Here is a 15089-nt window from a genome sequence, read left to right as displayed (position 1 = left end):
GTTTCTTTTATGTTTGTGCGACTTTTGTTCATGAAATATTTCAGGAGCTCTTGTAACCCTTACAAAATTTTCGGATGTCTGTCATCCATATCGGATGTTTGTCATGCCTATGAATAGCTTACTATTATAAACAATGCAACACGCAGTGTTCTATAGGCTAAGTATGACAGTGATGCCTATTATAAGTTTTAAGATTTTATTGTAGCTTATATTATTAAATTATCTTTAATTTATTGACAGGTATTTATAGTTTTATTTAATTTAATTATATTTTATAATTTATGTTAAGTTAAATTTATTTAAGAATTTATTATTATTAGGCTTTTCATGTTAATTATTTAAAGTTATTGGTATTTTGGCAAAAACTGTGCTTACCGTGGTAAAGATTTTTCTATGGTATTGTTTAAAATAGTTTAATTTGCTGTTTCAGCAAAAGTCTGTCAGAAACATAAAATATTTTCTCGATATAGTTATTTAACTGAACTCATTAGTGTAGTTTCTCAAATGAATGATATTACCTGTGCACACACATAAGTAGTCTTTTTGGTTTCAGTTCAAGTTGACAGTTGACAACCACAGACTTATTTATTTTTTATTATTATTATAGTAATAATTGTCTTCAAGGACTATTACTAAGAAAAGAAAATTCACAGAGAGTTAAACAGTAGTTTATTAGTTGTATTATTACATCAGTGCTGTACTGCTGTTAAATATGCAGACAATTTTATGCAACAGTTTATTAGGTTCTTCTTAACATGATGATTTGAAATCCTTGATCATCTGATGCTATTCGATGACAATCGGTGTTATATACACAACCATTTAAAATAGGCCAATCCTTAAGGCATCTCTGACACATTTCTTCATGTACATTATTACAAATTAAATATGTAGGCGTGTGATGAGTTAAAACACAGAATTATCATAGGTAAGACTGGATTCACATGGTGGACTTTTGAGGAACTTCTGCCACATCATTTTCAATTATCAAAGAAAATGTGATACACAGCATCTGAAAAGAAGAAGAAAAAAATACAAGTATTTTAAAAAAGGATATAACTGAAGTAACACTATGAAATAGTTAGAAGAAATTGTTATACAGGTTCATCAAATTAACCCTAACCCATCAAATTTGACAAATGAAAAAGCTCGTAAACATACTTAGAACCTATATCCTATATAGACCCTTTTTGGCATAAAGTGTTCTTTAAAATTGAGTCAAGAACCCATAGGGTAAATAGAGAACCCCATTGGGCCTTTTTTCTAAGAGTCTATTGCTATATGAATGTAACAGTACTTACAAGAATCCCTTGCCACAGCCTAAGGGTCCAAAGTAAAGCTCTGAAGGCAGACACACTCCTTGTCTGCAAACTCCACTGAGACTTGCACAGCTCCAGGGAAATGATGCAGCCTCGTTCTCTTTGCCTTAGACAGAAATGAAATGTTTTAGCACTGTAATTCTACCAAAATGATAAAAAAGAAGCCATGTATCCATGAGTTTTAGCCATGAGTTTTGCTGTTCAAGTTTTTCCATAAACTGTAAAGTTTTAAAGCTTTAAATAAAAAGTAAAAGTCAGTTTAAACACTTCTAGCACCACATGCGAACACACAAAACTTACAGTGCAATGCTAAGACGGCAAGGACAAGCAAGACAAGTATACTCTGAGGTTTCATGTTGGTTTCTTCGGATGATGGCACTCCTGAGACGTTTGCTCAGTACTCTGGTCAGGCTGGGTCTTATTTTCCATGTGTCTCTAGAAGGAGGAGTAACTCATCTGAAACCACTCCAATCAGACTTTTAGTTAAAAATTGAATTATGCAGCAGAATGAATAGACGTACTGTTCTTAATCTTATTTGGTGTAATCAGAAAATACCAAAACGCAAGAGGCATTCACACCATCACGTGTTTGAGGCTGCAGCAAATTATCAACTTAAAAAAATCATCACCTGATCCGAAACACATGCTTATCCAGATGGCTTTAATTTTTATGTGCCTTAATTTTGAGTATCCTGACATTGCTGAGACCCTGTATTTGACTCTTGCATATGCCAATATGGTTTTATTGTGTTCACTTTTGTAGACAACGCTAACTTGGAATTTTAGTTTGGAAGAAAGAATTGACAAAAATAGATGTTTGAAACAGATAGATGTTTTTTTTTTTACTCAAACATTATAGTTATGGCCCTTGTATTAGTTGTTTTTTTACAGGACATTATAGACTGATTTCTACAATAAATACTATTTCATTTCCAATAATGTCCAGTAAATTCCTTAATGTATTTAATTTGAAATGTAGGCTCTTGTTGCAAAATTTAAAAAGTTACTTGGCAAACAATACAGCACAGTTGATGTAACAGAAATTTAGAAGAAGGAGAAAGTCAGAAAAGTGTAATCAGATTTAACTAAAGTGAAATAATGTAAACTTTAAATTAGAAAAATATTTTAAAAGTATATCATCAATGTACATTTATCATTAGTAATTAAATATATAAGTATTATACACAGTATATATATATCAGTTACATTGGGACATTACATTATTTGTTTAGGATATCTTTCATGCAATATCCATATTATTTAAAGTATGATTTGGAGCATCATCTTCTTGCACTATAGCATTTTTCAGATTCAGTTTAATTAGTGATGGGTGTCTGCAAATAACAATATAATAATGGAACAACAGAATAATATTCAAACCTTTGGATTTTGGTTTGCCAGTATTCTTGCAAAAATCATATACATGTAGGTTTTTAGCCAGAAGATGGCACCAAAGCGTTACTTTTGATAATTGATAATGTATACATTGATAATTTCAGTGTTATCATTGATCATGACATTCTATATTGAGCAACTATATTTATGAAAACTAACCACTGTTTTGGGTTATTGGGTTTAATACCACAAAAGACAGGCAGTGTCAAATGCTAAGACACACACACTTTGACAGCATCTGTCAAAAGTTTGGAAACATTACATCTTTTTATGTTTTTATAAGAAGTCTCATATGCTCAACCAAGGCTGAATTTATTTAATCAAAAATACAGTAAAAACAAAAATTTTATGAAATGGTATTACAATTTAAAATAATTGTTTTCTATTTAAATACATTTAAAAATGTAATTTATTCCTCTGATGGCAAAGCTGAATTAGCAGCATCATTACTCCAGTCTTCAGTGTCACATGATCCTTCAGAAATGCTGATTTGATATACTCAAGAAACATTTATTATTATTATTATTGTTTTGGCTGGAGGCAGTGAAATAGAGCTAGTGTGAAAAGATGAGGAAAGAATATGGCTTGCCAATAATCTTACAAATATCCTGTGTGGCATTCAGGTTTATACCAGAAGATGGCATTAAAGTGTTACATTGATATCCGTTTTCTTGTCTGAGATTCAGTGTTTTCATTGTTCATAACATCCAAACATTCATTTTTATTTACTTAGCATTAAAGATGTGTTATATGCAGTGTCAATTGCCAATCCATAAGCAAGGCATATATGCATATATTTCTTAGCTATTAAATCATGTACATTTAGTACAGCTCAAAGAATACATTATCATGTTTAAATAACATTATTTGAGCACACTTGCTTCTGCAGTTCAAAATAAAACTTCAATCATTGTCACTTTTAAAGGGATACTTTTGTTCACCCAAAAGTAAAAAATCTGTAATAATTTACTCACCCTCAAATTGTTCTAAACCTGAGTTTATTTCTCCTTTTGAACACAAAATAAAATATTTTAGGTAACCAAACAGTTGTTGGTCCCCACTGACTTCCATATGAAAAAAAGAAATACTATGGAATTCAATGGGGACCAGAAACAGTTTGGTTAACCCTAACCCTAACCGCAAAATGCTACATGTTTTTAATCCTCGAACTTGAGAAAATATACAGTATTTTTGCCCTGATTGGAGCTAATTTTATACCATATATATTTTATTTATTTATTATTTTTATTTTACCTTTATTTAACCAGGTTAATCGGTTGAGAACAAGTTCTCATTTGCAACCGCGACCTGGCCAAGATAAGGCGCAGGGTACAAGGCGACATGAAATTACACATAACATACCAACATTCAAATACACAGTCATGAATATAGAAGACATTCACATTCAGTTAAAAAGTACTAGACATTGTATAAAAATAAAAAATGAAAAACTTGATAGTTTAAAAATATAAAATGGCAGTGCAAGAGAAATGGCAGTAGGATAATAATATAGTCCAACATGGGTATATTGATAATGTGCAAATAGATGCTATGACAGCCATTTAGTTGAATTTGTGCAACCATACATAAGACTTTGTACGCAAAGAGCATCAACATGTACAGTGGTCCGTCAGTAAATTTGAGAGTAAAACTTTAAAAGTAGAGATTGAAACAATGGATTCTAATTTGAGAGACTTTTGTAAAGTGTTCCAATCATTGGCAGCAGAAAATGTTAAAGAAAAACGGCCAAAAGAGGTGCGGGCTTTTGTAGATACACAATAGGGGGAAGAGTGAGGAATATAACAGACAAAAAAAGTATATAATGATTTTATTTTAAAAACAGTGCAGAGAGAATAAAAAAGACCACAGGTTGTGTTCAGAAAGGAAATCAAGTGTGGCATTGCAGTCCAACCCAAAATTTTCTATGAGCTTCTGCACCAATAAATGGGGCTGGATAGTGTTGAAGGCAGACAAGAAATCCACAAACAGCAGTCTGAAATGGTTTTTATTACCTTCTAAGTGCTTGTATATGAGGTTAAGCAGAGTTATAGCATCCTGCACCCCCCTGTTGGCTCTAAATGCAAACTGCAAGGGGTCGAGGAGATGTTCAATTCTGCCCAGCAGTTCTTTCTTTATCATTTTTTCAAAGGACTTCATAACTAATGAAGTTAGAGCCACAGGTCTATAGTAATTCAAAATTTTTGGGTGGCTGCTTTTTGCAATGGGAATAATTATTGATTGTTTCCATAAGTTTGGGACTCTATGTTGGGACAAAGACAAGTTAAAAATGTGATAAAAAATGAAGCCTAATTGATCCGCACAAAGGGTCAGCATGCGGCTGCTAATGTTGTCGGGGCCAGGGCTTGTACAAGCCTTGCTGTATTTAAAAGTATTCACAACATTTCGTTCAGAAAAAACAAGAGTATTAGACTGTCCCTTAAAGGAGAACTCCGGTCAATTTTAAAGGGGTCATATAATGCCATTTTTGTACAAGCTAATATGTTTCTTTAGGGTCTAAATTAAAAGTTTGTAATATACTTTAATTAAAAATTCTCATTAGTATTGTAAGAAAACACTAATTTTACCTGGTCAAAAACAGCTCTGTTTTCAGCACGCCGTTTCAGTGCATGTGTCTTTAAATGATAATGAGCTTTGCTCACCCCGCCCCTCTGTTCTGTGAGGCGTTCTGAAACAAAGCACGTGGACCGTTGCCTTGACAACAGTTGAGGTTATATTTTGGAACAATAATGGCAACGGGAGTTTCTGGGGATACGTCTTTTCAACCATACCAATTTGAACCTGAGTCGGACTCTGAACAAGATGACGGCCCCGAAGAAGTTCGACCATTACGGCTCAGACAGGACGTTTCTGAATGGTTGGTTAACCGTTAACGTAATGTCATTTTGATCTATTTTTGTATGTAACGTTACTGGCACGGTAGAATAGTGAGATACAAACGCTGTGTTTAGCTTTACTTATGTATAGGTTAGTTCGTTTACAGATTGATGCTGAAAAACTATTTTTGTAAATGTTAGGCTTCTCAATGATGCGTATTGCGTAACGTTATCTCTGTGTTGACTGTTTCTAGCAGTAACGTAGTTGAAAGATACCTAATAATTTGTTGTACAGTTTTTATAACACATTAACCATAACGCGTTCATTATTATACAGTATAGGATTAAGTTGTTTTGAGAACGTTGTTACATAGAAAACATGCAGTAATGAACCATACGATGCAGTAATGAGTGTAGACATTAGCCACATTCATCATAAAGTGCAAGCGATTTGCAAAGATTAATATACAGGTTAATAAAACGTTATACTTACTTCTTCTGGAATTGCAGCAGGCACACGAATAGTTGGTACAGATTCGTTTTTCAGTAGCAGCCTCTTAGCAAACCCAGCTTTATACTGATAACGCTACTCGTTTAAAAAGCAGTCTGGTGAGAAATGATTAGCGCAAACATAATGGCATTTAGATTGATCGTTGGGAATATTTCCTTCAAAAACAAAACTGGGTCTTCAGCGGGTCGGATTTCGGAACAGTAAAATGACTGCTGTGTTCCTTATTACATCTAAGAACTGAACACCACAATCGCTTAGACGCCATTCTACCCAAGCGGGAAGGAAGTCGACCGGAAGTTGAAGTCGGCCGGGTGCCGCCATCTTGAGCGGAACTTCACTTGCGTTAGCAATCCCATTGACTTCCATTCATTTTGGCGTCACTTTGACAGCGAATAACTTTACATCTGAGGCGTTTGAAGACTCCATTTGTCCATTTTTTATTTCTAAAGAAACACGACAATGTATAAAATGCTCCATTACCTTGTAGCTTATGTTATGGCCCCGTAGAAGCAGTTTTTGTAAAAGTAGGCTAACGATTGCGTCATAACCACGCGACTCTCTGTCGCACACTAGAGAGATTACCGTATGGACGGGAGGAGAAGCTCGCGGGCAATCGGGGAGACGTGGAGGCAAAATGACAATATAATTAATCGGAATACCTAGCAAAAGTTGCTCCTGCTCCAAGCTCATGGACAGCTCCTAATCACACTCTCCGTCTCTGCAAGATTCGGAAGGGAATGATTCAGATTTCTCTTGGCACAGCTACTAGAAGACAGACGGGTTACTCACGTGGTCCGTGTAACGCTTTGCTCGGTTTGAGTCTGCGCGTCAGGAAAGGAAGGGCTAAGAAATCGCTGAAAACGGGCTTCACTTGTCTCAACTGAGTTCCAATGGGGTCGCTGTGTCCATTTCTTTTACTGTCTATGCATTCTACTCCAGCATAACAACAATGGCGGACTACTATGACGACAGCTGTCACAGCTCGCTCAGGGCGGGTCTTGTGTTGAAACACGGCTGTCAATCACAATCGCGGGAGGGGCGTTGGATATTATGACGTCACAATATCGAACGGCTTGATTTCAGAGAGGGTCAAACATATAAGGAGATTAAAACAAAACCACTGGATGGATTTTTATCATGATAGGATGGTTGTGTACAGGCACTGCCAACAGACATTTCAGTGCAATCAACTTTGGATGGATTTTTATCATGATAGGATGGTTGTGTACAGGCACTGCCAACAGACATTTCAGTGCAATCAACTTGTAAAAGTGCATGTAACTATGGCAAGCCATTTTAACATTTAACAGCTAGACTGGATATGTGTTGCAGATATCTGTAATTCAGTTTTGCCTAGTCAAAAAGAACATTTCAGATATCCGCAACTACATTCTTCCTATCCATAATTGTAATTTCAGATATCCACAAAGACATTCTTCCTAGGACAAATGACATCACTTTTGCCATTCATTTGAATGGGGTTTATCATTACAGATATCTACAATTCAGTTGCAGATATCCACTATGTGAATTACGGATATCTGCAATTGAATTGTAGATATCTGTAATTCTAGTTTGAGATATCTTCAATTAGATTCTGACTAGTCATAACTCCAGTTCAAGATATCTTTAATTCACCTCAGTTCAAGATATCTACATGTTCCTTTGCAGATATCTTAAATTAAGTTTTGACTAGGCGAAATTACATTGCAGATATCTGTAACTGGAGTTATGTCTAGTCAAAATGGCGTTGTAGATATCTCAAACTGGAGTTAGGGATAGTCATAATTTAATTGTAGATATCTATTATCAAGTTAAAGATATCTTGAAATTAAGTTTGATTAGAGATATCTGAAATTTGAGATATCTGTAACTTTTATTCTGCCTAGTCAAAATGTAATTACAGATATCTTGAATTAGAGTTTTGACTAGGCCAAATGACGTTGCAGATATCTGTATGCATGCATCACACTTTAGGCGGGAGCAGAGCGTGTTGTTCAAATCATCAAATCACATAGCACCTGTTAACAGTTAACTTTAATTAGCACTGATTAGCACCATGTTGGAGCAACCAGAGTTTTTAATCGTCTTTTTTCATGCTGTTTCAAACTGAAAAAATAAAATAAAAAATAAGAACTAATCTGAACTAAGAACTTTGTTTCTCATCTAAGGAAGTTAATGTTATTGTACTTTCATGAATAGCATGCATGTAAGCATCTTTATTAAAGTGAATTAGTGTGAATCTTTTTCATGCATAAATCTTACGGCAACAACAACCTTTTAAGCATGAACATAAACATAGCATTGTAAAAATTATTTTATTTTTTTTGTATATAAAAAACATTTTCTGGTGTTTTTTTTGATTACAGCCTGATTCTTTCTTCTTCCATTCATAGAAATAAAGAAATTAACCCACTTTTTCTTTGATTATGGTGGGGAGGGGAAATGGATATGTAAAATAGAGCAACGTCATGCACAATAATTTGCACTAGTCATAATGACGTTTGAGATATCTTTAACTTTCATTCTGCCTAGTCAAAACTGAATTACAGATATCTGCAATTGTCATTTAAGATGTGTGACGAGTTGAATGTCATTTTCAATGACGTCATTGCAGATATCTGTAATTCAGTTTTGCCTAGTCAAAACTGAATTACAGATATCTCTATCTGTCGTTTCGACTAGTCACAATTACGTTACAGATATCTTGAATGACAATTCCAACTATCCAAAATGTAATTACGACTAGTCAGAAAGACATTGTTGATATCTACAATGTTAATTCCGGATAGTCAAAATTAGCTTTTAAATGTTAAAATGGCTTGCCATAGTAATCTACAATGTTAATTCCGGATACTCAAAATATGCTTTTAAATGTTAAAATGGCTTGCCATATGTACCATTATATGACCCCTTTAACATTGAGCTCATTTTTTTGTACATTTGGAGTGCTGTCAATACAGAGAATATTGGTATATACGCGCATTGGTTTAGTACCTATGATCACGCACGTGAACTCGACAATCGATTACTATGGACTTCGACCGAAAACAGGATGTAAACGCAGGTATTTGCGCTGGCTGAATAAATATCATTTTTATCCCTATCTTTCACATCTACTGCAGTCAGATTGACTCGCGTTCACTCCGAAGGAATCACTCACATGACCTGTGCACTTGTAATGACACATCAAGGATGTTAAGAGGCTAAAAGCAGGTTTAAATATTGCCCACCTGAAGTCAACAAGGTGCAAATTTTAAAAAGAGAATAACACGACACCGATTTTTGTCGTTGTTCTCTGTATTGACAGCACTCCAAATGTACAAAAAAATTAGCTCAATGTTAAAATTGACCGGAGTTCTCCTTTAATGCACCCGTTTCTTTACTAAAATCATGGACATCGAACCTAGAATAAAACTCGTTAAACTCCTGTGCCAGGGTAGAGCCTTAAAACCTTCTAAAAATGTCTTTTTCCTTGATTTGTCATTAAGTCCAACAATATTCTTGACACTGTCCCAGGCTGAGCCCAAATTATTATTACTTAGTTGTCTTTCTAATTTATCTTTCTAACCCAGTTTGCACCTTTTTATTTCCCGTTTGATATTTTTTTGTATAGAGTTAAGTTCAGTAATACTGCCCTATTTAAAAGCAAGTTTTTTTCTTATTTAACAGGATTTTAAGATGTTTTCTCACCCAAGGTTTTCTATTGGGGTAGATCTTTACCTCTCTATCAATTACAGTATCTTCGCAGTATGAGATCCAGGAATGACAACGTCTGTGAGCTCATCCAGAGGGTTGTTCCATAAAACAAGATTAGAATACAAGGCAAGCCAGGCTTATTTTGGTTAGTCAGACTTATTGTCGGTGGATTCTGTTTCATAAAGCAAACTTAAAATAGTTCAAACTCAGTTACCCTGGCAACTTATGCTGGGAAACTAGCCTGGTCCAGGGCAGGCTAACTGTCAGGCTAAGCCTCAGCTGTTACACAGTTCCTCTAACACTGACCGACAAGAACACAATGATATTACCACTGACACTCTCTCATACCATCATTGGACTTTATTAACCACTATTAGTCCGAAAATAAATACACAGTACAAAATCAACTTAAATAAGGCTACAATTATAAATTATACACTATATATACAGTATATAGAGATATAGATATATAGATATATAGAGATATATAGATAGATAAATACAATATATATACTATAGGTTTTCTTTTTTTACTGGCTGAATGTTTTGTGCCCAAGATTTAATTAGATTGTTTTAAAGATTTATGAAGACATTTCTCTCTGGTTTTGTTTGGCAGCTGTATTACATTTTTATGATTATTAGAAGAACATTAAAACACAATCTAAAAAAAAGCTTTTTAAAGCAGAAGTTAAAATCACAAAATTAAAAATAAATAATTACAAAAGCACAGTATAAATTTTAACTGGTAAGATGAATCCGAGCTTAGTAATTGACAGTATATTAGCCTACATTTGATTTACCCCATTACAATAGTCCCTTTACAGTTATTGCTATCATAAAAATACACTTGTAGGTTTAAGATTCTAAATAAGGCACATCTAATGTCCAAATAACAAATATGTTAGCATATATATATATATATATATATATATATATATATATATATATTATGTACTTTATTGTGGCTTTCAATTCAAACACATTTAACACAATTATACAAATGGACAGTTCCTTTAAAGACATCATATTTTCCCCCAATAAATATTCATTTATTATTTATTTTTCCCTCTACTTTTTTTTCTTTTGTGATAATACCCACCAACACATAGCCTAAAAAACACATGATTAGAACAATGACCAAAAAGTACATAGTTAGACATTTTAAATATGATTTAAGGGGGAAAAGACAAAAAACAATAAATAAATATTAATCAGAAATTATAAAAAAAAAAAAACAAATAACTAGAAATAAAAGGGAGGGAGGGTTATATAAAAATTTAGTTAATGTAGGCTAACATATATTCCTTTATTTTATGAAATATTCTTTGATTTTAGAGTTGCACATATCTTTTCAAAATGTATACATTTGCTCTTAATTTCATGTTATCCTCTCCATAGTGTACTTTAGAAACTAAATCTACTTATGATTCTTGCTTTCTCCAAAAAAGTATTGCATTAAAAGCTGTAATTCTCAGCATTCTAAATAAGTATACATCATCTTTATTAAGTAGCATAGGTCCTATACCCAAAACTATATTTTGTATCTTTATATATTTAGTTTCTTAAAATAAACTTCCCTGAATTAGGCTACTTCTGTTCACTGAAGTACTTCTGTTCGCTAGAAGTTCACTGCAACTTATCCAACATCCTAAAGATAAATTATTATAATTAGAAGATATTTCTAGTGTTATAAAATATCGCATATTAATTTTCCAAGCAAAATGTATATTTTAGTCAGAATTATTGCGCTCATTTGGCGCGCATGCGCGCAGCAGCGCTCGTTCAATATGAAGATTAGCAGTAAAATGGATACATTTCCATGACTTTCTAACATTTACAGATGGAGAATATAACTGTAAAATGTAAGTTTTGCACTGAGGGAAAAAAAAAACATATCACAAACGCATAAAACAGCACAAAATATGGTGGATCGATTTGATCCACGATCGACCTCTAGGGCTGCTTCAAAAAACGCGTGCACACGCAATTATCTAGACTTGATAAACCTGGATCAAATTAGTGAGATTGCGTGAACTTCAATGACCTTTTATGGAACCACTTTAGCCCCAACTTATTTGTTGGGCTCATTCAAGTCCGGTTTTGGAGTTTAATCCCCGCTTTTCTAAGCGTCTTTTATGGAACAATCCTCAGGTCCCTAGATGATGTTATGAGCTCCTCCTACACGGTACAGTCCAGGCTGCCTTGCAGTTCTTGTACAGCATCCTCAGACCAAAGTTTCACCCTTTTGGTGAGAACTTTCCCCCTCTGTAAACATGTGCGATAAGCAGGAATAAGATGTACACAATTATGGTCTGCTGTGCCAAGTGAAGGGAGCCATAAACCATAACATTGATCAAGTCAAGTGTCTTGCCATGTCTGGTAGGGCAAGATATATATAAATATTTATAAAAGCCTTTTAAAATTTTGTTTAGTGAGCAATGATTAAAATCTCCCAGAATTACATTGGGGGCATTCTGTACAGTCTGCAGAATCAATTCTGAGGTGGAGCTCTCATTCGCCTTTGGATGAATATACACCACCATAACAAAAATCTGTGGGAATTCCCGTGGTAAACAGGGTGGGCGCATAGATACAGAGAGCAATTCTATGTCCTTGGTGCATACTGACACTCTCACTATAAAGTTTTTACACCAGCGTTCGTTGATGTACAAACACACACCCCCACCTCGCGACTTGCCGGTGATTGCAGCCTCTCGGTCCGTACGCAGCAGCACGCCAAACCCATCGATTGCCATCTCGCTGTCCAGGTCCTTCTCCCCAAACCATGTTTCCGTCAGCGCCAGGATGCAAGCTTCTTTAAACTCGTGCTGATAACGGACATGGGCCTGGAGATCGTCGCTCTTGTTGCGGAGGGACCGGACATTGGCCAGGATGATGGAGGGCGATGCGAGGCCCACAACTGATTATAATCGTGATTATAATCGTGGCCCACAACTGAGTAGCAGAAGTAATAACAGTAATAACGTGAGTTAGCCAGTTAGCAGGAGACCTACACAATATAAAACTCAAAATTAAGTATTTTGATCACCATCTTACAAGAGCCAAGCGGTTTGCGAATCCTGCATTGAACTCCGAGATTTGAGAAGCATGCAGTCGTCAGTGAAATAAAGGGAACACAGCAAAAGTTTGGGATTGTACTGCTGTGATATCGTGAAGATGAACTTAAACCACTGATTCTTCACATGCTCGTCCTTGGGCAGTGAAAAAAAAAAAACTGGCTTTACTTTCACATTATAGAGCACAGCGCCGTCTTCTCGACATGATGCTGTCCAGTATCCACAGGAATCAGATGCTGCATGGTTTAAGGTTCAAGTCCCTGGTGTCTGCGCGTGAAAGACAATAACTTTATATACGGTGCACTTTCAGATTTAAAACTTTGCAGGATGTTTTCATTCACTTTAGAGCTATGTTACTCACTACATGAAAGGGATCCATAATAGGGACCCTTTAAATAAGTTGCATTGCAATCTTTTTATTGATATTTATGTATTTATTGTATTCATATTCAGTATCATACAGTTTTACCACAAACTCATGGTTTTTATTTTGATATTTATCATAACAGTCATGAATCATCAGGGAGCACGCAAACCCTACTTGCGAGCCATGTTATTTTTCCAGGTCTGATGTGTTATGAATCAATAAGCAGCGCTCAGTTTTTGGAATATACACTTTGCTTTGGTCCTAATAGGAGTTAATACGATTCCATATATTATAGGATTAACCAGAGGTGGAACAATCACAAAGGAAACTGACAACAAGTTTTTAAAACCCTGAGGCAGACTGCTAGTTCCAAACACCTCATATAGGGCATTAAAAAGTGACCACACCACATAATTCAAAAAAGCTACCAAATGTGGCAGACATGTGGTTATGAACTTCTTGTGGTTTTGGACAGAGTGCTTACAAGCGATCACTATTTTAATATATGACAAAAACACAAACCATACCAGAGCATTAACAGCAAATGTTAATATTCCATTGATCACATACTGAGCAGTGTCCACCCTGCAGGCAAGTCTCTCCAAGACCCAGGTTTCACAGTACAGTTTATTTATCTGATTCATGCAGATCGGAAACCTGAGCGTCATCAGTATGATCAGTATTGCAGAGCAGCAGGGAAACATCCATATGAAAGTCAGCAGCTTCCAAACAGTGATAGTTGTCATGATAGTCTGGTAGTATAGCGGTCTGCAGATTGCTAAGTACCTATCGAATGCCATTACGCTTAGATTAGTAAACTCCCCTATTGCATAGGTGAAAATGGCAAAACTTTGTATGGCACATTCTTCCAGAGAGATTACATTGGTTTCATTAAGTAAATAATACAGTAGGGGTGGATAAAATCCTGTGGCTCCGTATAATCCATTTATACATAAATTGCACACAAAAATGTACATAGGCTGGTGAAAGACTTTCTCCAGAACAATTATGAAAATCAAGACTGCGTTGACAAAAATGGTCAGAAAATATCCTGGGAGGGCAAAAGAGAATATAGTGATCCTGCTGGTGTCATTCAGAGCTGTGAGAGAGAACAAGGAGAAGGAGGAGACGTTGTCCATTCCACTTGACAAACTAATGCAGACCAGACAAAAATGCATAAACAAAAGCATCTTAGGAAAATTACAATCATAATCAATGCTTATTTTACACTTCCTCACATGCATTTTCTTTTTGTACACACACATTTTGGTCATACACATAATTATTTACAGTCAAATACTTCATGTAGCAGAGAAAATCCTTTGATGAGAAAACTAATAAACTGAATTGTGTTTGTACCTGAAAAAAAAAGAGAGTGTTAATCTTGAGGTTTTCTCGAAAGTTCTTCCTATACCGTTCTGTGCTCTGAGGGAGAGTGCTCCTGGCTGAATCAACTGTAAAGTTTATATAACAGTGGGTCAGAGGATGGGATGGGTTATCGGCCCTTTGATAATTAGGTGGTTCATGCTTTTAGACTGCAAATAATATACAAAAGGGGATGTCACTCCATTATTGTTGTCTATAGCTTTTTGTTGAATTGCTGATATTCCTTATAAGTCACTTTCACGAGTTCACACTTAAATACAATTAGAGGGAGTAAAGTTTAATGCGTATATGGCGTGCTGTCCGGGGGGAGGGCTCCAAGCTCGGATAATAAGCGGGGCAGCCAAAAATCTGCTCCAATGGCTCTCTAAGAGAGTTCACTGCAGTTCCATTTGTCACCACAGATTTACATTGGAAATTTGTGGGGCGCTGTAGAGCTATGGAGGGCTCCAAGATCGACTGAACTAAATTAATATATTCTGCTCACTTTACGACTTAAAACAG

General features: G+C 35.3%; 1 protein-coding gene across 1 annotated transcript; it reads right to left on the bottom strand.

Moving 5' to 3' along the window:
* Positions 1-11936: 11936 nt before the first annotated feature.
* Positions 11937-14341, bottom strand: LOC308706074 (olfactory receptor 2C1-like; the record flags this gene model as incomplete). The annotated part of the gene is made up of 4 exons (XM_081391459.1): positions 11937-12023; positions 12221-12277; positions 12395-12678; positions 13450-14341. The coding sequence occupies 4 exons, from the start codon at positions 14339-14341 to the stop codon at positions 11937-11939; spliced, it is 1320 nt and encodes a 439-aa protein (XP_081247585.1).
* Positions 14342-15089: the final 748 nt, after the last annotated feature.

Source organism: Scardinius erythrophthalmus, assembly GCF_964197995.2.
Source record: "Scardinius erythrophthalmus genome assembly, chromosome: 17".
NCBI lineage: Eukaryota > Metazoa > Chordata > Actinopteri > Cypriniformes > Leuciscidae > Scardinius > Scardinius erythrophthalmus.
This window is presented reverse-complemented; position numbering and strand designations above follow the sequence as displayed.